We start from the raw sequence: 27,317 nt of genomic DNA, 5'->3' as shown, positions 1-27,317 counted from the left end.
TTGCTTATCTGAAAACAAAGAATGAAACAAATTAATCATTTCTAAGAGAAGTTATGCCTGTTTTACTGATAACTCTCTAAAATTCTCCATTGAATGTTAATGCTTGATTTAATCAAATCATCTGCGTAAGGAGTGATAAGTCATTCATTTTTTCAAGTATTCCTCGGACAGCTTGCAAAATGAGTTGGGCCTTTCTTGATTAAAATAGACATAACTCCTCTTAATGATGATCAATTTCTTTCATTATTTTTTTTTCAAGCAGGACAGAGTGCTTTACTGAACTTTTGTTTGTCATTTTTGTTTTGAAGAATCACCAATCCCAGTCCACTCCTTTTTGACTCACCCTAGTGTGCATTTACTTTAGTAATTGTTGTATTTAAATTCATCAGAAAGTTGATAAACTAGAATAACAGATTTCAGTTGGAATTTATTGGTGTGTAGAAAGGATACAAAGGATGTTCTTTTGTTAAAATAAACCACTCCTTTCTTGATCTTTAAAAACGTGTAGCAATTTCATGGACTTTATTGCACTTTTCTTTAAAATCGGCGCAAAAATTGTTATTTTCAAAGGGTATAGTAGGTCCACTTCCTGGCCGCTGGCCCGCCTAGACAATTGTCAAAGCATTACAATTATTACAAGAAGAAAGCCATTAAAATTGGCCATCTGATGGTGCCAAACTTGTTTAAAATGAGCATAGTCTGGGGTCGAATTGACCCGTATTGTGATTTTCTCTCTGACAAGCTCTTTGCATAAAAATCCAATTGGGGAGGCTGTTGACCACGGTTAGGAGCGTCCCCGCTTACTAGTCATTTCGGGTATGAAGAAGTGTCGAAGCCGCCCTAAAACTTTTAAATTCGGATGCAGGGATATGCTAGGATGACTTATGTACAAAGTTTATTTCTCTAGCATGTTTAGGTCCAGAGTTATTGAAGAGTTCGGCTCAGATTTATTTCAGAACAATTTTTATTTAATTCCCGAATGGTGTCTAGCAATTGAAAGAGGGCGCTGTTTACACACACCTTTAAGTAAACTAACCCACAATTGGACCATAGCGGGCGCTATTCAATGCCACCGTTAAAACTGTCGTTGGGCGCACATAGGCCGACAGGTGCATGAGTACAATGCTAATGATATAGGCCTAGTGTAATAGTATGGCAAAAATGCTATATATATCCCAAAACGCTCAATAAGCCAGTCAATCAGTCTCGAGGTTTATTTCAGATACGTACAGGCCTGGATACGTACATTTCAGATTTCTTTTCTTTTGGTGGGTCCTTTTGGAATTTTTGCTCTTTATATAGCCTTGAGAGAATATTTCGGAGGGTTTTTTCCAACCGGCGACTCGCTGCAAGAGCGGTCTGTGGGCATTTCTCTTCTTTTCCCAATTCCAGCGAACTTGCTGCTGGTGAAGCACAGAAAAATACTTCTTAGCAGAACAAGTATGAACCAGCTACTTGCTTGACATTTGCTTAGCAAAACCATAGAGAAAGGAAAACAATCACGTAGCAGTATTTTCTGCTTAATGGTGGATTTATGAAATTGTGCCCGGGCCAAATTTCATAGAGCTGCTAAGCACAAAATTTGCTTAGCATGAATTTTCTGCCTGGCTGGATTAGGATTACCAAAAATCCACATAATGGAGGCAAACAATAGCAATGCAACACATGGAAATTTGGTTGGTATTCCTGATTTTATCATAGAGGAAATTTCATGCTAAGCATGACTTATATATAGCAGCTCAGTGGTGCAGATGTTGCTACGCACATTAAAGGGAAAATGGGCACCTCAGTGAAAGTGCATAAATTATAGGATTAGAGGCCTACAAAGTAAATTTAAACTTTCCTGTATGGTCACACCTATGGTCACCATGGAAAAAAATTGCATTCTTGGTCTGAAAACCATTCCAAATTTAGTCTTAATCGTCTCTAGTTTATCTTCACGAGCACCAATAAAGGAATCAAAAATTATGCCAATTGTCTCGTTTCTCGCTTGCTTTAAAATCTCCCAGCTTCATGCATGCGGGTAACGGGGTGCGACTCCTCAGGTACATTCAATTAGCAAGATGACTCCCCGAATTAGTAACAATTTGTGTTACATTCGTACGTTTGAAATGCAGTTAAATTATAATTCTGTTATTTTTTGACAAGATGAAATGTACTATCTTCACCTAATATTTTAATTGGTATAAGTTATTTAGTGTGAATATGCTATTTTTTTTAAGTTCAAAATAATCTTGATTACTTTTTTCGGAATAAGCGAACGTGCCTAGAGAATGATGAATTGTGGTACATTTCACCACGTACATTGGCTACCGGGGTAACTTTTCCCACACCTTAGCGTGGCAATTTGTGGCCGTTTTATTCCACCAAAAACACCTTAAAATTTCGTTCTTCTTGAACACTGTTGGCATGGTAACAAGTTTGTACCACATAGAATAACATTTTCCATAAAAATCGGTGAAATTTGTCAGCTGTAATGGGGTCTCGACGTTCTCCTTTCGATCCAGTTGCTCATGGGCTGGACAAAGATTTCCAGCTAACCAACTACACTTTCACGGATCCGAGAGGAGTTGGGTGGAAGGTCCCTCAAAAAGATCTCCTTAAACTTCTCGATGAGTTTAAGGATGATGGAGGCAAGTCAGCGGAAGAGATGATGCTGCAAAGAACAGAGTTTGGTGAGTTATTATGTTTCATGGAGTTGTGAATTATTAACTGATAATGTCTCGAAACTGGGATTATCTAAATCTAAATTTACACACAAGTTAATGTAGGTTTAATGCTGGAAGCTAGGGAGCCATACTGTACCAGGGAAGTCGCATGTCTTCCCCGTTCATCAACGCTTGTTTGGATTTTATTTATTGTTATAAAAATATAAAATCATAATATTGTTGTCTCTTACGTTTAATATTACTACTGGAATGTGGCTGCCCAAATTATTTTTTGCATCAGCTTCATTTCAAAAACAGTAAACATGTATTTTTAGACCATTGCATTTTGTTGAAAAGTTACTAAAAACTGATATCACACCACCTCCATGATCATACAAACACAGGACAGTACATGGATTGAAGACAATTACCCAGGCTAGGCAAGTGTTTGCAACAGTTTGACTGACCAAGCCTAATAAGTTTGGGCTAATTTGCATATTTATGAATAATTTGAATACTTAAAGGAAGAGGGCCAAACTTAATAATTATGGTTAAAGGCATTGGACACTATTGGTAATTACTCAAAATAATTATTAGCATACAACCTTTCTTGGTGACAAGTAATGCAGTCCGCGAAAAGTGCAGATAAGGCAACGTTGCATTATTGTGCAACGTTGAGTAGCAGAATTGAGAAACGTTGACGAATTGCACTACTTCAAAGTTGCACTATTCTGCAACTCTTGCATTCAAACACAAAAAGGGAATCGAAAAAGGCTTTGTTGGAATAGTTAAAATCATATAATAGTATTGTACAATTCCTTACCCAACTTTCTATCTGTGTAAATCAAAAAGTTATCTGTGCGTTTTCGCGCAAATGGCTTTTGAAAATCATCACTCCACACTTGCCCGTTCATCAACGCTTGTTTGGATTTTATTTATTGTTATAAAAAATATTTCCACGAATTTGATTTCGAGACCTCAAGTTTAGAACTTGAGGTCTCGAAATCAACTATCTAAACGCACACAACTTCGTGTGACAAGGGTGTTTTCTTCTTTCATTATTATCTCGCAACTTTGATGACCGATTGAGCTCAAATTTTCACAGGTTTGTTATTTTTTGCATGTGTTGAGATACAGTAACTGTGAAGGCTAGTCTTTGACAATTACCAATAGTGTCCACTGCCTTTAACTATTATAAAAACGGGAAAACCTGTAAATTTAAATGAAGGGCCTAATACTAATATTATTAATAAACAAATACTTTTAAATAAAGGTAAATATTTTCAAAGTCTGTTAAAAAAGTGTTAAGTGATGTTTTTCAGTAACCAAATTTTAATTGATTGATTTAATTTTGTAAAGTTAAGTGGGAAAAACTTTTCACTGAAATTTACTTTTCAAAATTTTAACCCAACCCACAACTAAAAGTTTTCTTCAGACAAGGGTCTGCACAAGAATATACTTCTCAATCTCATTGCATATTTTTATATTTAACATTTATACTACTATGACCTTCCTCTCCTTGTTTTTTCATGATTTCAAAAATGATAGGTGGTTTTTGTTTACTATGTAGGAATCGGCAGTGACTGCAGCGTCAAACCTCTCCCACATGGCGGACTTTGCCTCGTTGAAACCACCGACTTTTTTTACCCTTTGGTGGATGATCCTTATGTTATGGTGAGATCTAGTTCAAGATTTGTGCCAAAGTTTTTTATCATAGAAGAAATTCACAAAAACTTAAACATCTGAGTGAAAGTAGAATTCTTTTCCAAATAGCATGTTTTCCAGACTGTGTTTGACGAAAATTATGGTTTCAATGCTTGTGGGACATTCAAGTTTTTATCTGTCTACCTAATTCTATCTTTGGTAACTAAATTGCCATAAAAACTTACTTGGTGAGAACATGGAGGTATACACATCGCAGCTGTTGGTAGTAACTAGCAGTATAAACTATTGATAATATAAACAGAGCAAGAATTCCCTTTGAAGTAATATGGTTTTGGTTGAAAACATTTTAATCTGAGAAATGATTCTTTCTTAAATTTCTGAGGGTTGGTGTGTGTCCCTTCGGGAATGCAGTTGGTAGAGATCTTTATGGTGATAGTGATAATCAAAGAAAGGTTAAGTTTAATTGCTTTCTGTACCAACTTATTCTTCCATAATAGGGGCAAATAGCATGTGCTAATGTGCTTAGTGACATATACGCCATGGGCGTCCTCGAGTGTGACAACATGTTGATGTTGCTTGGCGTTCCACAGCGATTCAGTGACAAAGAGCGTGAGATCATAATTCCTCTCATGATGCGAGGCTTTAGGGTAAGTACTTCTTAAATAAAGTCTTAAAAGTACAGGCCTGATGCTTCATTATTATGCAGGACAGTTTGATTTTGGTAGCTAGGGCACCTCGATGAGGGAAAGTTACTTCTACTAGAACAATTCAAGTGGCACCAAGGCCAAATGACCAGTGGTGAGGGGCATTGAGGAAATGACATTGGCATTGAGGCGGACATGCGGTGACCAGGGGCAATAAGACGATATTGATAACCAAGAGCATAAACAATAACAAGGGCCAATGAGGCAATGACCTGGGGCATGGAGGCAATGACCGAGGGCATAGAAAACATTAATGTGGGAATGGAGGCAATGATCAAGGGCATTGAGGCAATGACATGGGGGTATGGCAACCTTGGGCATTAAGGCAAAGACCAGGGGCATGGTGACCTTAGAGGGCATTTAGGCATTGACATGGGGCATGGAGGCAGTGACCAGGGTATATTGAGGTAATGACCAGGGAAATCAAGGCAATTAACTGCCTCTGTTGACTCAGCTACGATCATAGAAACAACATCATATTTTGAAATCTTACTTTATGATCTGATTACTTCATAAGCAACAACGAAATCATCGGCACAACACAACTCCCCTCGATAGCCTCTCTAATCCTTCGCCGGCAGCGTGCCCTCTTCAGCCACATTGTGCGCCTGGATGATAACACCCCAGCCAAGAAGGCACTCAACATCGCTATAAATGCCTGGAAGGGTCGACCCCCAGCCACCGGCTGGACGAGGCCCAGAGGTCGCCCAAGAAGTCCCTGGATTGCTCAACTAGGTCGACCGAGCGAGGTAGAGGCTATCTGGAACCAAGCTGCTCAACATGGACATAGGAGGTCAGCGCGACGGACCAATGTTGTCTTTGCGGCTGATTGATTGATTGATTGATTGATCTGATTAACTTGATGCTAGACTTTAAGGGCTATTCTCATCTCATTGCAGGATATGGCAAATATGGCAGGCACCAAGGTCAGGGGAGGTCAAACAGTTCTCAACCCCTGGTGTACCATCGGGGGAACTGCTACAAGTGTGTGCCCTGGGACTAGTATTGTGTGGTGAGTTGAATAGTTATCAGCCTATTTTCAGCTGAATTATAAATATGCGTTATAAATACGGTAATTATTATTAATTTTTTAAATAAACTGTCTAGGCCTACTTAGAAAACAACAAAAAGCTGTCATGGTAGTTCACAAGAACATTGAACCCATCCAAGATTAGCGAGGTGACAGCGGCTACCAACTGCATCTCTGGCCACAGCGTTTGCCAACGGACAGCAACTCTCAGAAACCTTAGAAATGATTCATGCATGAATCATTTCTCAGACTCGAATGTTTTCGCGGGAAAATTATCCAAACTTTGAAGTAGGGACGAGAAACTTTAAGACTTTAATCTGAATTCAGGTTTGTTTATGTCTACCTTGAGAAAAAGTAGTTGTTGTTTTCTACAGTGATACATGAATCCTGCTCTTTTATCACTTTCTCCAGTGCTGAGGATAATGTTCCCAAAAGCTCCTTGAAATCTACCAAAAGGTGGAAATACCGTCATTTCAATAGACATCAAATTTTAACCCCAGTTTCAGACCTTTTTGTCAGTAATGACACCCCAACTTAAGTTGGAATGGAATCCTGTCTCAAAAGAGTTAATAATACCAACAGCTGCAGTGCTTCTTACCAACTAAGTTGTTATGGCTATTAGTTTTTCAGAGAATTTACCAATCTATTACCCTACCTATAAACTTTGACATTCAAAGCTACTTGTTACATAAGTTGCCTTCACCTGCGATTCATTTTATTCCCAAATCTTACTCTTTGGTGTTCTTCTCACCTACAGTCCTGACAATGCTTTGGTTGGGGATGTGCTCGTATTGACCAAACCTCTGGGTACCCAGATCGCAATTACTGCCCGGCAATGGCTGTCAATCCCGGAGAAGAAGAAGAAATTGAACGCTCTCATAACAGCTGAAGATGTGGAGAGGGCCTACCAGGAGGCTGTATATAACATGTGTAAACTTAACAAAATATGTAAGTGATCCTTGTTATCAAATACTTTTACTCGTTGTTGATACTTGGCATGTCATGGCCAAGCAGTCTGATCACTGGACTCAAGTTTTGGCGGCTAATTCATCGGGGTGGGGGTTCAAAACTTTGAATCCTGGTCATGGCACTTGTATCCTTGTGCAAGCCACTTAACTAAAATCGCTTTTCTTCAACCTCTTAAATTTGTATTCGGGATTGCATAGTTGTGATTTATTTTGCTTGCAGCACAGACTTTGGTAGGAAGTTGAGATGGTCTGAGGAATGAAGTAAATGGCTCAGTGACTAGAGTAATACTGTTAAATGCGCCACTTCCCAGCGCTATATAAAGTCAAAACTGAATTGCCGGTTACAGCTATTGCTTTAACTGTTGCTAAAAGGACGTCCAGCTGTCGATTTCACAAAACTCTTCCAAACTTAGGATTAATCTTAAAACTTAGGGCGCATCCCAACCCTGCACTGTAGCATGCAGACCTTAAGATTAATCCCAAGTTAGGACGAGTTACTCGTCTTAACTCGAGATAAGACGAGTCCTAACTCTTTGTGAAATCGATGGCTGGACTTCATCGCACGATGATGCAGTATTATAATTTTATGGAGAAATCCTGTCACAGATTGATTAATTTTTGGCTCTACAATGAAATTTGACATTAATTTGTAAACAATTCTCAAGATCGATTCCACATTCACTATTAATTGGTTACTTTTATGTTTATTTGTTTACTGATAAGCACGGGAATGAGAACTTATATGTTTTGAACAAACTCTTCTTTCGTTGTTGCTTACCTTGCAGCCGCTAGCCTAATGGCCACATACAACGCCCATGGTGCCACGGACATCACAGGTTTCGGTATTCTCGGCCACGCCGAGAACCTTGCCAAGTGCCAGAAAGAAGAAGTCAGTTTTGCCATCCATAACCTTCCCGTCATTGCCAGAATGCAGCATATCGCCAAAGGATACAGTGAATTTAAATTGCTACAGGGTTACTCCCCGGAGACTTCAGGTACGTGATCTTCAACGTAGATAATTCGTCACCACTTTCACAAAAATCCACACCATGTCAAAAATGGTGGTTTAGATTTGCATTTTACACTGTGCTTAGTATGCGGACTAGGATTTATGAATACTACGTCCAATTGACATCATATTTTCACTATTTTATGAAGAGCCACTTATGTTTAAAGGCGTGATTGAGATTTACATTTTACACTATTCTTTGCTTAAACATGCAAATGAGCTTGTATTGTTCCAAGAAGAATATCAGTGGTTTAAGTCAACCAGAGCATACTGATGGAAACAGTGAGTTGCTAAACCAGTTGTTATTTTCAGAACCACCACAATTCATAAGAGAAATTGCTTTCATCGTGTCTGCACTCACCTCACTTGACCATGGCCTTAAGGTGTATTTCAGTCTGATGATTCTTCTGAATTCAGGTTTGTTTGCCCTTTCGGATTTTGTTGAAAGAAGCAAACTTGCCATCACAGTGAAAAAAGATTAGGCCCATACTGATGACGTAGTCTTCATATCTATTTGAAGTAATGTAGAGAGTCTATCAACCTCTAAAGTGTTACATCCTGAGCTCAGAGCTGCCAACTCTCCCTGACTCTGCAGAAAGTTCCCTGAAAATAAACCAATACATGTATTTGATTATGAAAACCTTTTCCCTATGTTGAATGTAATTCTTGGTATCTCCCTGATTGTTGTACAAAATCAAGATGAACCATTAATATCCAATTTTATTTTCTTCTGTTACTTTCCAAACAATCACACCTCTTCTAATTTTGTTCACAGGAGGACTTCTCATCGCGTTTCCAAGAGAACAAGCAGCCAGTTACTGCAAGGAAATGGACAGACTCGGAGCCAGCGCTTGGATCATCGGTATCGTGGAAAAGGGGAACCGCACAGCTCGCGTCATTGATAAACCCCGTGTCATTGAGGTCAACACGAACATCACATAAGTCTCACAACTTTTTTTATCCTGTCTATAGGACGTGCTAATCATTCAGAAACACCGGACTTATGAATTGCTTTAAGTTATATCTCGCTTTCACTCTTTGTAACTATTCCACTACACAAAGTTTATCTTTATTGCTGCTCGATACTTATGTGTAGATTCCAAGTAACAATTCTGTGAGACGGTTTTGGGAATAGAAGTTGAGTTTGAGTACTCAACTAAGTAAATGAAACATTCGGGGTCAGAACTCAGACTTTTTGAGGGAAGTTTTTTTACTTTTGAGACATGTGGCATGGCCAGGTTGCTGATAGATTTGAAACTGTTTAGAGGAGAGTAGTTAAGACTTTTTGTGTGGTATTGCCCATTTACGCAGAGTTGAACTTTCTCAAAAGTCTGTTAAAAGCTATAGGTCTGAAAAGTCCAAGAAACATTGTTTTATGTTTTTATGAAACAAATCTGTTTGAAGCAAATACATATGAAGCTTTGAATTTGAAGGAGGGCATTGTATCAGGGAATGGTTTCATTGCTCCGCTTACCGCGAAATTCTGCGCTAACAGCCCTGTAAAGCACACACTTCCATGGGACGTAAGTGCAGAATTCCGCAGTAAGCAGAGAGATTCTCAAAATTAGGCCCCTGTTGTCCTGATCTGGACTGCAGCAGCGATGATACCTTCCTCTGAAAAATTCCTACAGATCTCCCCCGCCGATCCACCCTTTTTTCATGGAGGTTATTGTTGTCTCTTCTGGAGAATGTTCTTGGTCCAAAGCACTTGATATATGCAAAGCCACAGGCCATTCAGATTCTGTTTAAGTCTTGCCTCTCAAAATATGCAACGCACAAGGCAAATCGCAAAAACGGTAGACCTATGATATTCAAAGTTGAATCCATGATGAAACATGAATTACGACTTTGCCCTATTTTTATTAGCCAGTAATGGTTTACGAGATGACAAATAAATATTTGAAGTTTTGTAATCAGTAACAAGTAATCGTTTGGAGAATTTTTTTGTTTTCAAGGTCATCGCCAAAGTATGACCCTGCCTTTGAGTGCTAAGTGCTAAACAAAGCATGTCACAATTTAATTAACTACCCTGGCAATGCTGATCTTAAGATTAATTTTAGCATTAATTGAAATCGAGCCCACTGTTCATTTTAATACGCAATCAGTTATTTCTTTGTATTCATATTCATCAAGAACTATGTGTAACTATGTTAAAATTATGATCATTTTAACCCTGTATAAAATTTGATCCTCGGGCCAGGAATTTCATTTTTGAGCGGGCAAGGCCATTTACATCTTCCAATGGGCATTTACATTGGAAAATCTTAAAGTTCTTGGGAAACTGATAAGGGGGCACCGGCAGTCAAGTTTGATGATGAGCTGGGAATTTCTTGGTTCGCAACTTTCAATGACATGGAGACTACGTCAAACTCACAAATTTGTCCAAAAACTTTGATTACAAAGAAGAAATGAAAGACATAAAACCTCAAAACAGGTGCCGATGATGGCTGTGGATACTTCAGCATTCAGATACAATCAGCATAAAGTTTTGTGAATTTATCAGAAAACGTGTTTTGAGGGCCCAATTTCATGGAGCTACTTAGCAGCCGATTTTCTATTCGTAGGCACACAAAACGGCATGCACAAAAATTAATTACGTCACAATGCAAATCCATGGTGAACCCGCAATATGACCCCCTGATTTTTTCTTCTAACCTGTGAAATACACTTGCACCTTAGCAATTTTTTCTGCTACAATAAGCATGAAAATTTGCTTACCGTTGAGCAGCGCTATGAAATTGGACACAGGTTAACAGTAGTAATGTAGGCACCCACTGATGAGTTATCTACAAAAAAAGTTTATTTTCTTATTTTTTACAGACACAACAAATATTCAGTGCCATTTAGCCAAGAATTCCCACATGCACGATGCTGTTATTATTGCATGAAACGCTTGTCATTTTAACTTTTATATTCACAACTTTGCTATTTCTGTACAGTTAATATTTTACTTGGCAAACAGTTTTTGTGTCCACTTTTTTACTTTTTTTCCCTTAGGTATTCTGCAGGTGTTTTAAGTGTCAAATCATCATGCGCTAAATTAAGAAATGTTTAGATGCAATTCCATTAGTCATTAGTTGTCAAGTGTATTCTACATTAAAGTTGTTTAAAGAATTATTCATGAAGAGAAACTTGGGTTAAAGAGTGCTTTCATTTTAGCTGTAGAAAAAAATGTATTATAATGTCACTTTTTGTAAACTCAAGTAAAAATACAACTTTCATTCAACTTTCAGTATTGCCAAACTAGTGCTGCTCTGAATTTGTATAAAGATTTTTAATGTCAACAAATTTTACTTGATTTATTTCCAATTTATTTCCTCACAGTTTCTGTGATTACTTATGAGTCAAGTAATTGACATTTGAATGAGTATTTGAGCTCCTGTCCTCATGGTGTATTCTCCAATTTTCTTTTAGTATTCTCCTCTTGAGTTCCAAGTATCCTCTTGAATATTTTCATATCTTGAGTATCCTCTGTGAGTATTCTTGAGTATCCTCTTTGATCTGCTATAATGTCTGTGAGTATTCTTCTATCTTCTGAGTATTCTCCTATCCTCTGAGTATTGTCTTATGAGAATACTCAAAGGATAGCAGAATACTCAAAGGATAGCAGAATACTAAAAGGATAGCAGAATACTCATGCGATAGCAGAATACTAAGATCATTTTCTGCCCGAGCATTCTCCTTTCCTCAAAAGATGTTCATTCTTCCTGGACTAGATTTTCCTGTCTTCCTGAGGTATGGTTCTCCGCACCTCCATGAATTTTCTTCAGCCACCCAACATCCAGTTTAGTTCTTTTGAGAAAATTCGAAGATTTTAGGCTTTTTATATTTCTTGTCCATGTTTTAGGGAAGTTCATGCATTTCAAATAAAACTAAATAGCTAATTTAAAAATTAAAAATTGAGCATTTCTTGAAATCTCTCGTCCATTAGAGATTATGAAAAAATGGTCTTATTTACTCAAATTTGATATTGCTTTTTGTGGCAGTTTGGTACGGAACAATTTTTGTTTGTCCTGCAGGTGCCCCCCCCCCCCCCCCAACCGTTGCCCTCACACCTGTCCCTTCCGCCCTTTTCCTCATGGTTAAGCAAATTACACAAATAATTGGTTCAGTGCAGTAACCCCCCCCCCCCCCCCGCCCAAGAAAAGGCTGACTATTACTCCCCCCCAGTAGCGCAACTTTATTCCCCAATGGCCTTGTTAATGCACGGCACCGCCCCTTTAACTTGTTTCATTCATCTTGTTTTCTACCAATCATTTCTTCAATAATGTAACCCCGCCCCCTTTTATTATACTATTTTCCATGAGGGCGCTCTGCATCATTTTTACCTCACACCCAGGGTAAAGCTCTTCAGCTGCTAGTAATTAGTACGTCGACTCCCTAAAACAGTAACAATTTATTCATTTAAATGTTTCTCTAACTTTTAGACAAATTAAAACGTAATGTTTTGCATCAAATATTATCAAAACGTTTTTTAAATTAATATATCATATTGATTTGGACTAATGTGAATGTAACTTGATCGCAAAATGTATTAAAATTAGTCAAAATAAGCCACTAATTTATTTCCTGAAGTGAAAGAGCCTTTAGGATGATGCATTGTGGGGGAGGTTAGCAGACGGTTCACACTTAGAGTGCATGATGTCGTGCTCGAGCTCCACACCTACAACACAACTCAGAAAGCACCTCACAATTAGTCGAATTGTTCAATTAAAACACGAGAATAAAGTGTACAGAGTAAGTAAAAAGGTAAGATAAAACGGTCCGCGATGGCTACTCCATTGCAACAGCCTTTTGATCCCGAAGCTCACGGGTTGGACAAAGATTTCCGTCTGACCAAATTCACCGAGTTGAAAGGGTGAGGTTGTAAAGTTCCTCAGAAGGATTTGCTCAAACTTCTGGAGGAACTACATGTGAATGAAACCGTGAACCCCGGAGACGGGACCGGTGGTGCTGATGGGACACAAGTTGAAGACTTTTTAATGCAACAACAACAACAACAACAACAACAACAACAACAACAACAACAACAACAACAACAACAACAACAACAATCGTCTGCAACACAACCCCAGTTTGGTAAGTTAATTTCTGCCTAATCTAATCTGCTTTGAGTTTGAGTTATGACTGATTTAATTAACCACACACACACACACAAATCTTTAAATTAACTGTTTAAAATTAATAACGAGTAAGCGGTCGCACTAAATACCGACAACTCATGACCCCTCACGACAACAATTTTTAAATGCACTTTAACAGAACATTTGAACATAAGTCAACCGTTAAATATGTGCACAAGAGTCATATGCATCTAAATCATCTTCAAACTGTTGAAAAAATTGTATTTTTAACTGTACAAAATGTGTTTTTTACCCCTAATTTAGTAATGAACGGAAATATTCGCCATGTTGTCGTTCGACGTACTTGGACGATTCTATTACACTGCAGGGGGCAGGGGAAATTTCTGAGGGCTGAGTTGTATTTTTTTCTTTTTGGTTTTAGCTGCTGTTTTTTCTTTCTTGTTAGTAACTAAAGGCCGGGTCCCACTGCAGCGATAACGATAGTCTAGGTTGCTAGACCATTGGTGTTGCGTGGTCACACACAACCAACGTTCCGATTATGCATGGCAAAAACTGTACACGCTTGTAATGAACGAACGCTAGCGGGCGCTCTGTTTCTCTGATTTCCTGTGCTCACCAAGGTCTAGGACATTTGCAACGACGGGTCTTAACTTTTTTATTGTTTTTCGGCAAATCTCCCCCGACTTTCCGGTGGAGCCAATCAGAGGCTGCGTTGCGGTTGGCTCATGAATAATTCATCAGTGTTGTGCATGCAGTGTAAATGCATGCAGTAATGCGTTGCATGACTTTTGCTATACTCTGCATGTGTGTGTGGGTATATGTTTTTATCGGAGTATAATAATGTCCAGATCAGTAGGATTTGAAACTTTGCCACATGGTGGAAATACGATAAAGAAAGGTTTGCGGTACCACCACAAACCTTTCTATGTATAATATCCAGATCCAGACTACTGCATTGCCATGATGCAGCTTGAAATGCGATCGTGGCGTTGCTCCCGACGTGCCAGGGCCCACACTGATGAAGCCTGTATTGGCTAAACAATTAGCTTATAGTTAGCACAAAATAGTATTGCTTAGCAGAAACTGGTTACCAGCCAATTTTTAATTAAATTTGAAATGTTGTAGACTCAGCCTAGTGCCCACCTAAATTTTTGGATAGTAAAGAAATTTTGTACAGTATTTTCTGCCAAACAGATATTAACTGGTGGGCCCTGTAGTGTTATTCACAGTGAAAGTTTTTTAATCTTGGGGGAAGGAAATCTTGAGGGATTCAAAAGCGTCTTTGTGAGAATGTATTTTGAAACGTAACCGTAGCTGCAGATCTTGGAACGTAAGCGTAGCTTGACTCGGGATTGAAAGCGTACTTTTTGATATTGTAGCGTAACCTAAACGTATCTTGGAGTGTATAAGCGTAGCTGAGTAGCTGCGTAGCTTAAAACGTAACAGTATCTTTTGGAGCGTAAGCATATCTTGGAACGTAATTCGTAGCTGCGTATCTTGGAATGTAAGCGTAACTTGACATGGGATTGAAAGCGTACCTTTTGATATTATAGCGTAACTTGAAGGAACATAAGCAGATCTGTAAGCGCAGCTGAGTAGCTGTGTAGCTTGGAACGTTGACATCTTTTGGAACGTAAGCATATCTTGGACTGAAGCGTAGCATCTTGGAACGTAAACGTAGCTGCGTATCTTTGAACGTAAGCATAGCTTGACTCGGGCTTGAAAGCGTACCTTTTGATATTATAGTGTAACTTGAAGGAACGTAGACCTAAGCGTATCTTGGAACGTAATTGAGCTGCGTATCTTGGAATGTAAGCGTAGCTTGACTCGGGCTTGAAAACATACCTTTTGATATTATAGTGTAACTTGAAGGAATGTAGACCTAAGCGTATCTTTGAACGTAAACGTAGCCGAGTAGATGCGCAGCTTGGAACGTAACCATATAATATTTTTTGGAATGTAGTCGTAACAATATCTTTTGGAACAACTCATGAGAAATTGCGAATTTTGATTGCTTGTCGGGTGGCGACTACTGCTGTTCAACTCCCAGTTATTTGAGGCGAATAGTCAGGTCATAAATTCCACTAGTTGCCCAGTTTAATCATTACCTCAAAAATAACTCTTCATTCACAGAATTAAAAAATAATACTTTGTTTGGCAAAATTATGCTTTGAGGGAATTTTGTTTTAGCATTATTTTTATTTCAACCTTTTATAAAAAATTCTCATAATATTTTTGAGCTACTCACACAATAACACTTTCAATATAACCATGGAGGTAGTTGCGATATTCCTAACGTTTTGACATCATCAAAATTATCTGAAACTCATAACAAAAAGAAATTAGGGGCCATGAATCAAAATGGAGCATATTGGAACGTTGCGATCATAAGAAACAACGGAGTCGACACCCGCAAGCTGGGAGTTCATAGCGCCCGGGATTTAACACCTCCAACCCCCACGAGACACGGCATGGGCGGTACGTGATATTCCACAAGGCTTATTTCACGTTCCGATTGCTCCACGCCGTGGGGCCATACAAGCGTCCGTTACACGGACTCTCTGAATGCTAATCTTACGTTCGATTTTTGACCATTATTTACGATTTCAAATCGTCACGTATCCATAATCTGAATAGGTAGTCTATACTTAAAATTTCACTGTTTTCCTTTTAATAGGCCTATAATGACCACGGAATTACTCTTTGAGCAAAGATTATTAAAAATAGCGCGCCTATCACATTGACCTTTGACTCGGTCTAGTTTGAATAGTCATCTTCAACCCGTCACGTGATATGAATAATCGAGTCATTTGCATAGTCTGGCCACGCCTTCAATTTGCAAATGTCCTAGACCTTGGTGAGCACAGGACATGGGGAGATCCGGAAATCAGAGAAACAGAGCGCCCGCTAGCGTTCGTTCATTACAAGCGTGTACAGTTTTTGCCGTGCATAATCGGAACGTTGGTTGTGTGTGACCACGCAACACCAATGGTCTAGGAACCTAGACTACGATAACGAGAACGATAACGATAACGACACCAAGAGAACGCATTCTATTGGTTGAATGAGCGTGTGCGTATTCTGCGTGGAACAATTCAACCAATAGAACGGTTTTTTTTACAGTTAAAAATACAATTTTTTAAACAGTTTGAAGGTGATTTGGGTGCATATGACTCTTGTGCATATATTTAACGGTTGACTTATGTTCAAATGTTCTGTTAAAGTGCGTTTAAAAATTGTTGTCGGAGTTGTCGTGAGGGGTCGTTAGTTGTTGGTATTTAGTGCGATCCCAAGTAAGGGATGCAATTTAATAGTTTTTATAGATTTGTTATTTATTTACAACTGTAACCTTTTGCCAACTTTGACCACCAAACTGTGTTTGCACCGTATTGATTTGCACATGTAACTATGTAATTTGTGCAATTTATTTCACACAGGGCTCTCCACAATACAAGGTTTATTTGTTGTCCGGTGCAAACCAATCGTGCAGAATTGGCATTGATCCATGAATGTCAATTCTGCATGATTGTCAAATTGCTGGCCAGTCAATTTTTTTTACATCAAACCCTGCCTGATTTAAGGAAATGTATTTCTTGATCTGTTGAAGACCTTTCTTAGCCTTTAGGATTAAAACTATATTTTGTTGTTTTTTGTCCTTGTGTATTTGTGATTTAGTGACAGTATTAACAGATCCGTACTAACTAATGTACATTATCTTTATTCAGGTATCGGAAATGACTGTTGTGTCACACCTCTTCGCCATGGCGGATACTGCCTCGTTGAAACCACAGACTTTTTCTATCCACTCGTTGATGACCCATATGTTATGGTATGATTATAAACTTCCACAGAGATAGGCCTTTCATCTTTTTTTAATTTCCCCTTCAATGTCATCTTGGACCAAAGTAAACGATAGTTGGTCGAACTCTTGTCAAGCTTTGATAACATGTATGAACTCATTCAGGCCTTGCCATTTTCATATGGCTTCTTGTTTGCACTTCAACTTAAGTGCGCAGGGACTAAATGTAGGTACATCACAAATCAACCACTAATTAGTTGGTCCTTAATCAACCTTGCTCATAGTCTGAAGTCTCTTACTTAGGCTCACTATCTTCAGTAGTACTAGTACTCCTAGGCCTACTACCATGCTAGTGATACTAATACTGATAGAGAAAATACAGATACATTTAGATTTTTAAATTGTTTAGTTTTCTGTCTTTTTGTTTCCTTCTTGGCTTTGCTTTATGGTTGCTTTGTGGTCACTGCTACTTGATAATAACATGTTATTTTTGTGTAATGTGAACTATTCCAGGGCCAGATAGCCTGTGCCAATGTGTTGAGTGACTTGTATGCCATGGGTGTTGTGGACTGTGACAATATGCTGATGCTGTTGGGAATACCGCAAAAGTTCACCGATAAAGAAAGGGATGCAGTCGTGCCTCTGATGATCCGCGGATTCCGGGTAAGACGGGACGGAAAGAGAACATGTTTTTAGAATGTGATTGAGCAGATAAGACCAGACTCAAGCTCTGGTGTTTCAGCTAAACAGAGTGTGGGTTCGAGCTAGGCCAAATTTCATAAGCAAATTTTTGTGCTTACTGTAGCAGAAAAATGTGCGTTATACATATTTCACCATGATTTCTTGGCGTGATTGCACGATCACCATGGATTTGCATTGTTATGTTACAAAATTACTTGTGTGCTTACCGTGGGTTAGCCAGCATTTACTCTTGCTTACACTAAACAGCTTTATGAAATAGAAATTCTTCTAAGGGGCGCTCCGTAAGCACAAAATGGCTACTTACGTGTTTTATGAAATTGGGCCCTGGTCGTGCATTTTTTGTTAACCTGTTGACCATGAAATGCTGCGTCCTTTGGATGTTTTTAGATACTCACAGAACTGGCTCAAATCTCTTTTTTGCTCTCAAATAATTTTAGACTCAAGGCTGACAATCCTTTGGAACTATTTTAGTTGGTACTGGTGTAAAATGAATAATCAAGTAAACTTTCCGTTTAAAATTCATTAATTTTTATGATGAAAAAAAGACTATACAAGCTATTTATTGTACCTTTGAATTTCAGGATAATGCTTTACTGGGTAAAACCAAGGTCAGAGGAGGTCAAACTGTCATCAATCCCTGGTGTACGATCGGAGGAGTTGCCTCAAGTGTGTGCTTAGCCAGCGACATCACGTGGTAAGTTCTACTCAGTTGAAACACCTGGGCCCATTGGGTTGCTTTAAGCACACAAAAAAAACAGCTAAGCACAGCAAAATTATGCTTACCAAAAAAGGGTTGCCAGCCATGTGTGTCAGGTACACATCTGTCAGTGGTATACTGCTCTTTTTTGCTTAGCAAAAAACATTTAAAGCAGTATTTTAAGTACAAGTGTTAATAGGTACCAAGTATTAGGATATCTGAGAACTGAGTCCAACAGACGAGTACCAGCGACTTGGATCTCAAAGTAGGAGTATGAGTAACAAGTACTAGAGGTGTTGGAACATTTATTGTTGTGTTGACTTATTTTTCAGGACAATAATGTGCTTCTTATAATTATTGTGAAGGGTTTGTGATCTGCAATGCACTGATTTGATTTGTTATTTTAATATGCTATTATGATGATTATTTTTCCACCTTAGGTTTTTATCCTTTGTTTTACAACCTCTTGTGGTCAAACCAGCCCCCTCAGACCACCTTTTTTATTATTCATTATTTACTCCATGTTTTTTTCTGCTAACTACTTTTTGTATGTTTTTATTTTATGTACACTGTGGTAAAACCAAGCTGTATATTTGTATCTTGTTCTATACATGGCCTGACTGGGTGTGTATGGATTTTATTATTAAATCTTTGTGTAATGTGTCTTGTGCAATATTTGTAACTTTTGTAACTTCTTGATATTTGGTGGTGCTTTTCAAACTAGTGCGAGCAATGTATTTTCTTCTTTTTGGAGTGTAATAAAATGCGTAATGTCTCAAAGCTTAATACACTAAGTTGAGGTAACCTGTTTTATTCCCAATGTAAGGTTTGCATTACTTCCATCTACGTGTACCAGACAATCAATTTGAGTTTGTATATCACTCATGACTCATAGTGATGAATCAAGTTATTCCACCCTCCTCTCTCATAAAAAAACAAAACAATTACTCCAATACCGTCAACAAAGAAACAAGGAGTAATTGTCAAAAGCAAATAAAGGGAAAACTAAAAACAGGAATGTAAAGACACTGAGAGTTTCAAACAGAGAAAATCTAGTGAACTATCTACTTACAAATCTTTGATAAATCTTTTGCATCTCTTGTCAGCCCGGACAATGCTGTGGTCGGTGATGTTCTAGTCCTCACCAAGCCCCTTGGCACTCAAGTGGCAGTCAACGCCTACCAGTGGCTGTCAAGCCCTGAGCAATGGAAGAGAATCAGCGCGGTGGTTACCAAGGAAGATGTAGAGAGAGGTTACCAAGAGGCCAAATATTACATGTCCAAACTCAACAGAGTGGGTAAGAACAATTAACTTCATAACATTCTGTGTAAGTGTAGGGAGCCAAAGTGCGCCCTCAGTGTTCAATTGGCAAATTCATAGTGAAAAGTTAACTTTGGGGTCATCACGTATAGAATCATTCTTTTTTTCTATTATAACTTCATGCATAAATAGAGCACCCTATCTTTGGTCGGTAATTCTATATATTTTTTAGGGACAAAAATCCTTATCTAGGGGGTAAGTTCATTGATCTATCTGTGAATTTTGTTTTATATTTAAAGCTCATTGTTCCCAAGTTATTGTTATTTGTAGGGCTCTATTTGGATCGTATAATTTGTAAACAATGTGTATTGCCAGTCAGTCTTGTGTGTGCGTGTAGCCACACAGCCTCGTGTATGCTGATCTTTTGTGACCTTTGACTGTGCATTATTATTGTTACTATTTGTATATTGTGTGGTATTGTGGTATAGTGTTAAAACCTGTAGGAGAGATTATTTTATATTTTAGACGTCATTTGCTTTTGCTTAAAATTGTATTGATTGTATTTTGGCTAATGCTCAACCTTTTTAATTAGAGGACCGGCTTCATTCCCGTGTCTCTACATAACTAAGAGAGGTTTATGGTAACACCATGAATATCTCTTATGAGTAGTGTTGGTTCTGAAAAAGAACTAGTGTTTCATTTTCTATCATTCTGTGTAAAATTCTGTGTAATATCTCTGTGTAATTACATCCTGTGTAATATACATCTATTTGTACACGTATTGTCTCATATAGTTTTATATTTTTATATTTAATGAATGTTTATAGTTATAATGTTTAAATGAAAGAAGTCCCCAGGATCATCAAGAAATAAATATAATTGAGTTGCTTCACCCAATAATGATAGACCCTTTTTCGCTTGTCCAGCTGCTAGCTTAATGTCTCAGTATGGAGCTCATGGTGCCACAGACGTGACAGGTTTCGGTATTCTTGGCCACGCTGAGAACCTAGCCAAGATCCAACAGAATGAGGTGAACTTTGCCATCCACAACCTGCCAATTATCGCCAAGATGCAATACATCTCCAAGGGATGCAGTGGAATGTTTAAACTTCTCCAGGGTTACTCTGCTGAAACTTCAGGTGAGTTGTCAATTTCAAGGGTTTCATAGACCACAAAAAGAGAAACTCTGAGCCAGGCCACGAAATAACCCATTGTACCTTTTGCTTTTGCTGTGGTTCCCTCTGCAAGGTTCCATTACAAACTTACAATTTCCCCATAGAAGTGGCCCTTCAAATAACCCATTGTACCTTTTGCTTTTGCTTTTGCTGTGGTTCCCTCTGCAAGGTTCCATTACAAACTTCCAATTTGCCCATAGAAGTGGCCCTTGAAGAGCAAAGTTCGAGGCCTGTGAGCAGTCAGTCGGTTTGCTGTAGTTCGAGGCCTGTGAGCAGTCAGTCGGTTTGCTGTAGTTCGAGGCCTGTGAGCAGTCAGTCGGTTTGCTGTAGTTCGAGGCCTGTGAGCTGTCAGTCGGTTTGCTGTAGTTCGAGGCCTGTGAGCAGTCAGTCGGTTTGCTGTAGTTCGAGGCCTGTGAGCAGTCAGTCGGTTTGCTGTAGTTCGAGGCCTGTGAGCAGTCAGTCGGTTTGCTGTAGTTCGAGGCCTGTGAGCAGTCAGTCGGTTTGCTGTAGTTCGAGGCCTGTGAGCAGTCAGTCGGTTTGCTGTAGTTCGAGGCCTTTGAGCAGGCGGTCGGTTTGCTGTAGTTGGAGGCCTGTGAGCAGGCGGTCGGTTTGCTGTAGTTGGAGGCCTGTGAGCAGTCAGTCGGTTTGCTGTAGTTTGAGGCCTGTGAGCAGTCAGTCGGTTTGCTGTAGTTTGAGGCCTGTGAGCAGTCAGTCGGTTTGCTGTAGTTGGAGGCCTGTGAGCAGTCAGTCGGTTTGCTGTAGTTTGAGGCCTGTGAGCAGTCAGTCGGTTTGCTGTAGTTCGAGGCCTGTGAGCAGTCAGTCGGTTTGCTGTAGTTCGAGGCCTGTGAGCAGTCAGTCGGTTTGCTGCAGTTCGAGGCCTGTGAGCAGTCAGTCGGTTTGCTGTAGTTCGAGGCCTGTGAGCAGTCAGTCGGTTTGCTGTAGTTCGAGGCCTGTGAGCAGTCAGTCGGTTTGCTGTAGTTCGAGGCCTGTGAGCAGTCAGTCGGTTTGCTGTAGTTCGAGGCCTGTGAGCAGTCAGTCGGTTTGCTGTAGTGGTATCTTTCCCCGCCTTCCACCTCTGACCCTGATTCAAATCAAGCTGGGAGCACTATGTGGGTTTTTAGTCTCTACCTGGGCCCAATTTTGTGGCCCTACTTACTGGCAGGCAAGATTATACTGTGTTTATTCGTGAAGTTTTATGTTTTGCACTTTTAAAATGAAGTAGCTGATCAAACTACAAGATGTTTCTCATTTCATATGAAAGGGTGATAACAATTGTATACTGTATTGCCAAATATAAGATTTTATGTTTCCTTCTGTTGATATGTTTACATTTTGTGCCTGTGGCTCTTTTGAATTCATGAATGCGATGGCATGACTGTATTGCTAATTTTGTTATGAACAACTACCATTTCCAATTAGAAAAACGTTCATTTAATCCTGCCTACAATGTATATTCGGTAACATATTCCACTGAAATCATTCAACTGTAGGGTTGTGTATGGTGGGACAGCTGTGCACATAATTATATTGCAGATTCATTGTTTGTTATTTTAAACCATTTTTGATATGATATTGAATGGTCACACTGTAGGAGGGTTGACTGTGTACTATCTAGATTCATTCACCATGTGATGTCTTGTTGCAGACTTGCATTGTTGTCTATCATTTACAGCCATTTTTTATTGTCGATAAAATTGAATAGTCAGATACATGTAGTAGGAGGGTTGACTGTGTATTATGTATGCATGCATATTATGTTTCATATTGCAGGCTGGCATTGTTTATCCATCATTCACAACCATTTTGTGGATGTTATTGAACGGACAGAGACTAGGAATGTTTACTTCTTACATTATTAATATGTTTACAATAATTATATTATATTGGAGGTAGGCATAGTGTATTGAATGGTAAGACAGTAGGAGGGTTGAATTGTGCATTTAATGTCGTAAAAGTGTGTTTTTTCAGACCAACAACCTGGAGGGTTGGAAACATTTTTACTGTAAAACTCTTGAGTTTACTGAAATAGGTAGTCATAGTGTGCAATCCAAAGCTAATCAGAGAGAAATACATGTAGGCCTAATTATTCAATACAAATAAATTGGATTTGAATTGTCTCTAGCTACCGGGCAAGTCTCGGTGGTCTAGTGGTAAGACATCTGCTCTTGAATGGCAAAGGTCGTGGGTCCAAATCCCACCCGAGTAATATGCCTGTGGATAAAATACACAGTATACAGTGCTTTACACACATCTTTGTATGGGTTAAACCAAATAATATTTGCCTAATTATGTTGTTGTTTATTTGTGTCGATAGGTGGGCTTCTGATAGCATTCCCCAGAGAGCAGGCAGCGAGTTACTGCCGTGAGATGGAGAAACAAGGCAACACGGCATGGATCATAGGCATCGTGGAGAATGGTAACCGTACGGCACGTGTCATCGAGAAGCCACGCGTCATTGAGGTGACTACTCATATACCATAGTCTGCCCACGTCTCACACTCAATAAGGTCCCACTCTATTTATAAAATCAACCATCGTTATTGGGTATAACTCACCGGATCTGATGCATCATATGATTCTAATAAAACCAAACTGTTCACTGATGTTGTAACGAATGGTATACTTGCTGCTGTTTAGAATTTAATGGAATATAAATGAAAACGAGAAGACTCCTAGGGGACTGGAATCCCAAATTTCTTCAGTGCTAAAGTCCTTCAAACTTCAACCGCCTTGGTTGTGAGCTGAATAGCAAGCTTGAAGATGTACCATGGGAAAATTGCCATAGTCAGTATTTACTGCAGACCTTAAATGTATTTATTGGATAATGTGTGTTGACATCGCGGTCCAGTCGTTAGACTGCAGGACTTGCATTCACAAGGTTGTTGATTTGAATCCTACCAAGCTAATCGCTGACTTCACCAAGACAAGCATGAGAACTGTCGTCTAGTTACTGAATCACAATTTCTTGGTTTGGGCAACAATTCATAGTCAAAGACGTTAAACCAATATTTGTATGAGAGAGATTGGCTGTTGCAAGTTGGTGTTTATATCCCCTTGTTGGAATTTGCCGAGTTCCCTTGACCGGAAGATCATTAAGACAGACAAGACAGTACGTACAAAATTCATAGTTCTTGTGCCTTGTGAAGGTTTATAACATCGAGCGACTTCCATCATCATCATTTAGTAGTCGCAACCGAGATTCCGTTCACAACGTCGTGCCAGAGAGGTGTTTATCCCTCATCATGTTTGGAAGCTCCCAAGTTTCAGACTCTGTATCTCTACTGATCATGTCAATGTAGATGAGTGGTCTAGGTCCTCTATTAGGGCACGGAAGTCTCCAATATAACACGTCAGGTATGACCTGGTCCAAGTTCTGTTGTTATCATCAAACATTATTACGATGGAGTATGCATTGTTTAATAAGCAGACGAACAGTTGTTCAAATAAAAAACAATTCTTCACTGTTCCCTCGAACGCTGGAAATTGACCAACGGTGGGGAACAATCAAGGTAATGTAAACCAGTAACAAAACTCATGTTACCCTCCGCGCTGCCATTGAACATGTGTCTTTGTGTCACATCAAGTGATTCGTCCTTGACCAATAAAACTTCACAATTGTTACCGAGCTATAACAATCTTGTATGGACAGTGGAATGTGGCCATCATAACACCTACATCTACCAAGCCTAATGCTCGGAGAGGCAGCAAAGCCAATTGCTTCATGCCCCTGGTCATTGCCTCGCTGCCCTTTGAGTTGTTATCGTACAAGTTCACAATTCCCTTATTGTGGAGCCCTTTGAGAAAAGCTGTCTTTCTTCTTAACAAAAAACAAGTATGAAGGAAATTCAACGACACATGCAAATGTGATTTGCAAATGTCCCAGTTAGAACACCCCATTATTCCAACAAGTGAGTTTGAATGACAAAGTCACAAGTTAATTATGCTACAGTCAGTTAGGACATTTCATCTTATTCAGTATTGACCACCTTGTTTTCAGCCGTGCTATGCAATGTTATAATGTTGTCATTTTGTATGCAAGAGCAAAAATTAGTTTCTTTCTGATTAGACTTAAAGAAAAGACTTTTGAAGAGAAGTCTTGGTTGTGTTTTTCTCGATGTCAGGTTGCCCATACTGTGCAGTATGCACAATTAAGGTAGGGTCATAGGGTGGTTTTTGTCAAATGGTGGTATATGGGCAAATTTATCACGAAAATACAATGAAAGCCATGTGAACACAGTTTCTGCTTGCTGAGAAAACGGCAAAGAAACTGTCACTGTACTTTCACAAGATCTTCGCATCCATCCACTTTTAGCAAGGTGACAACGGGTACCAACCACATCTCTGGTTGTAGCATTTGCAAATGGGCACCGACCCAAGTAAGTTTTATGTTCATTAGATTTTGCCAATTAGAGTATTTACCAATCTATGACCCTACACCTTAAAGGTGATTAGCACCCAATTCAGAAAGGTACATGTATAGTATGCTCTTCTTTGCATACTCAACTTTCTCCCAGTCACGACATGCAAGCAAATTGTTAAATCATTCTTAGGGTTTAATTTTTATCAAAGCAATGGTTTGTATCATTAATAATTAAAAGAATGACAATGTGTATAAATAAGATGTAAACAAATTTAAAGAGTAAAGTAAAAACTATTTTATTGAAACTTTTAAGAAGTAAAAAAAAAACCAAAGGCATCAGATTTGGACACCCCCACCCCCTCCCTTCTTTGCAAACCTGAACCCCTCCTTTAGAAAAAAAAAATGAAAACATTTGTATTAAAAATTTAAGTTCAGAACTGGATCTTGCCTCAAAAACTTTCTGGTGCCTTGCCATCATCAAATGGTATTCACCAACATTAAAAAAGGTATAATGCTACTTTCAAATTATTTCAAATTCTTTTGCTTTGAACACCAAGTTTTCAAGCAAATTATCTCTTTGCCCCAACCAACCCCACCAATGAACGATGTTCTTCTAATTTTTGTAAAAATTAATCTGCATTTTAAAATCGTCTGCTTGTTCTTTGTAACTTCTGGTGGACAAAACAGCTTTTAAAAAAATAAATAAAAATAAACAAATTAATTGCTGATTTTATGTTTGAGGCAGCATGGTTATTATTTCTCCCTATCCAACTGATTTCTTATGCATTTTTCCCCCAGAAGAATTGAGCAGCTTCTGGGTGAAATGGCCCTCCAAGGAACCCAGTTGGGTGTTGATTGGAACCCAGTGTATCCTTGCTTCTCTGGGTGTTCTCCATGAAACCTATTCAGGAACCCGGAGCCCATTGCTCCGGTCTGAGTGGGTGGATAGACTTGTACAAGTCGAACACTCTTAGATTAGGATACCGAGGTTCCAATTGGGATTAATATAAACAGCATGACTGCCTTACTTTATTGCTAATTTTTGTATTGTATGGCTACAATTAATTATGTCTACAAAAAAGGTGCATAATAAATCACAAATAAATACAAATCTGTTTGTAGGTTTTGATCGTCATTTTGTTACTTCAACCCACATAATAATTTATTTGTATATAGCACTTTATCTACAGGCATTTGAAATAGCCTAGGGAGCGCCACAACAGCTTGCGGCTGTATTCTCCCTAGGGAGCTGAGAAAGATTAAAGGGATGTTAGTTACCCAATGACCAGGGCACTAATGTAAAGCGCATTGAGACGGTTTTTGTGAATAGCGCTATATATAAATAAGAGTTTACTTTACTTTGGTTTACTTTGGTGTTGATGCTTGAAGCTACAGCTTACATGTATGTGCTCCTCTTTACTGCATTGGCTTCACGTTGATAAGTTGATAATTTGTTTTTTTAATTTTATTATTTGGTACAATCCTATATAGTAGTTGCAGATAAACCCTTTAAATGGCATCCAACAATTTCATTTCAAAAGTTGGTAGCATTTTTGAGACATGTCGAGAATCACGAGCGGTTATTTTCAAAGCTACACACTGTTAGTCCACTTTCTGAATAACAAAAACACTTTCACATACACTTGACTTTGCTGTTTTTTTCTCTTTATTTGATTCACCAAAGTCAGGGTAAATGTTATTAGTTGGGATTGGAAGTAATTAACAACATGGAATTTATAAAACATACACAAAGTAAAACTTTAAGAGGCTCAACAAAATGGACATTTGAAATTGATTTAAAGGGCTCCTTTGGTTTTGGACAAGTGTTCCATAAAGGTCTATATTTATTATTACTAGTAGGTTCCAGTATGAACTTCATAATCAGTAAGCTCTTGGACTAAAGTTCAACATAAATGTTTTTATAATACTTACCAATTCTGTTTAATGGCGTCACATGTTTTTATCTGAAATAAGGTTTTTATTAGTAATACACTAAATGGATGAGATCCTGAATAATTATTTCAAATATTCAACAAAAACACGTAATTAAGCAATTTAATAGACTGTGCAAGTCTCGCTCGTATGTCACCCGAGTCCAAAGTCTTTCTCACTGAGTAAAACAAAAACAAAAGTGAGCCCCAAAACAATTGAAACAAGAGTATCTGGTCACGTTGGTGCCTTTTAATTTAATAATTAACCCTATACACAATAAATGA

The 27,317-nt window shown here is 38.7% G+C and overlaps 2 protein-coding genes across 2 annotated transcripts; both read left to right on the top strand.

The window, feature by feature from the left end:
- The first annotated feature begins 2,303 nt into the window (after positions 1–2,303).
- Positions 2,304–11,151, top strand: LOC117306867 (inactive selenide, water dikinase-like protein). Its single transcript, XM_033791426.1, has 7 exons — positions 2,304–2,675; positions 4,219–4,322; positions 4,811–4,960; positions 5,917–6,029; positions 6,805–6,995; positions 7,801–8,010; positions 8,800–11,151. The coding sequence occupies exons 1-7, from the start codon at positions 2,477–2,479 to the stop codon at positions 8,964–8,966; spliced, it is 1,134 nt and encodes a 377-aa protein (XP_033647317.1). The 5' UTR covers positions 2,304–2,476; the 3' UTR covers positions 8,967–11,151.
- A 1,503-nt stretch (positions 11,152–12,654) lies between these two features.
- Positions 12,655–26,212, top strand: LOC117303958 (inactive selenide, water dikinase-like protein). The gene is made up of 7 exons (XM_033788430.1): positions 12,655–13,103; positions 16,834–16,937; positions 17,421–17,570; positions 18,191–18,303; positions 19,413–19,603; positions 20,493–20,705; positions 23,056–26,212. The coding sequence occupies exons 1-7, from the start codon at positions 12,794–12,796 to the stop codon at positions 23,220–23,222; spliced, it is 1,248 nt and encodes a 415-aa protein (XP_033644321.1). The 5' UTR covers positions 12,655–12,793; the 3' UTR covers positions 23,223–26,212.
- The last annotated feature ends 1,105 nt before the right edge of the window (positions 26,213–27,317 follow it).

Source organism: Asterias rubens, chromosome 2 (assembly GCF_902459465.1).
Source record: "Asterias rubens chromosome 2, eAstRub1.3, whole genome shotgun sequence".
In the NCBI taxonomy this organism is placed as follows: domain Eukaryota; kingdom Metazoa; phylum Echinodermata; class Asteroidea; order Forcipulatida; family Asteriidae; genus Asterias; species Asterias rubens.
This window is presented reverse-complemented; position numbering and strand designations above follow the sequence as displayed.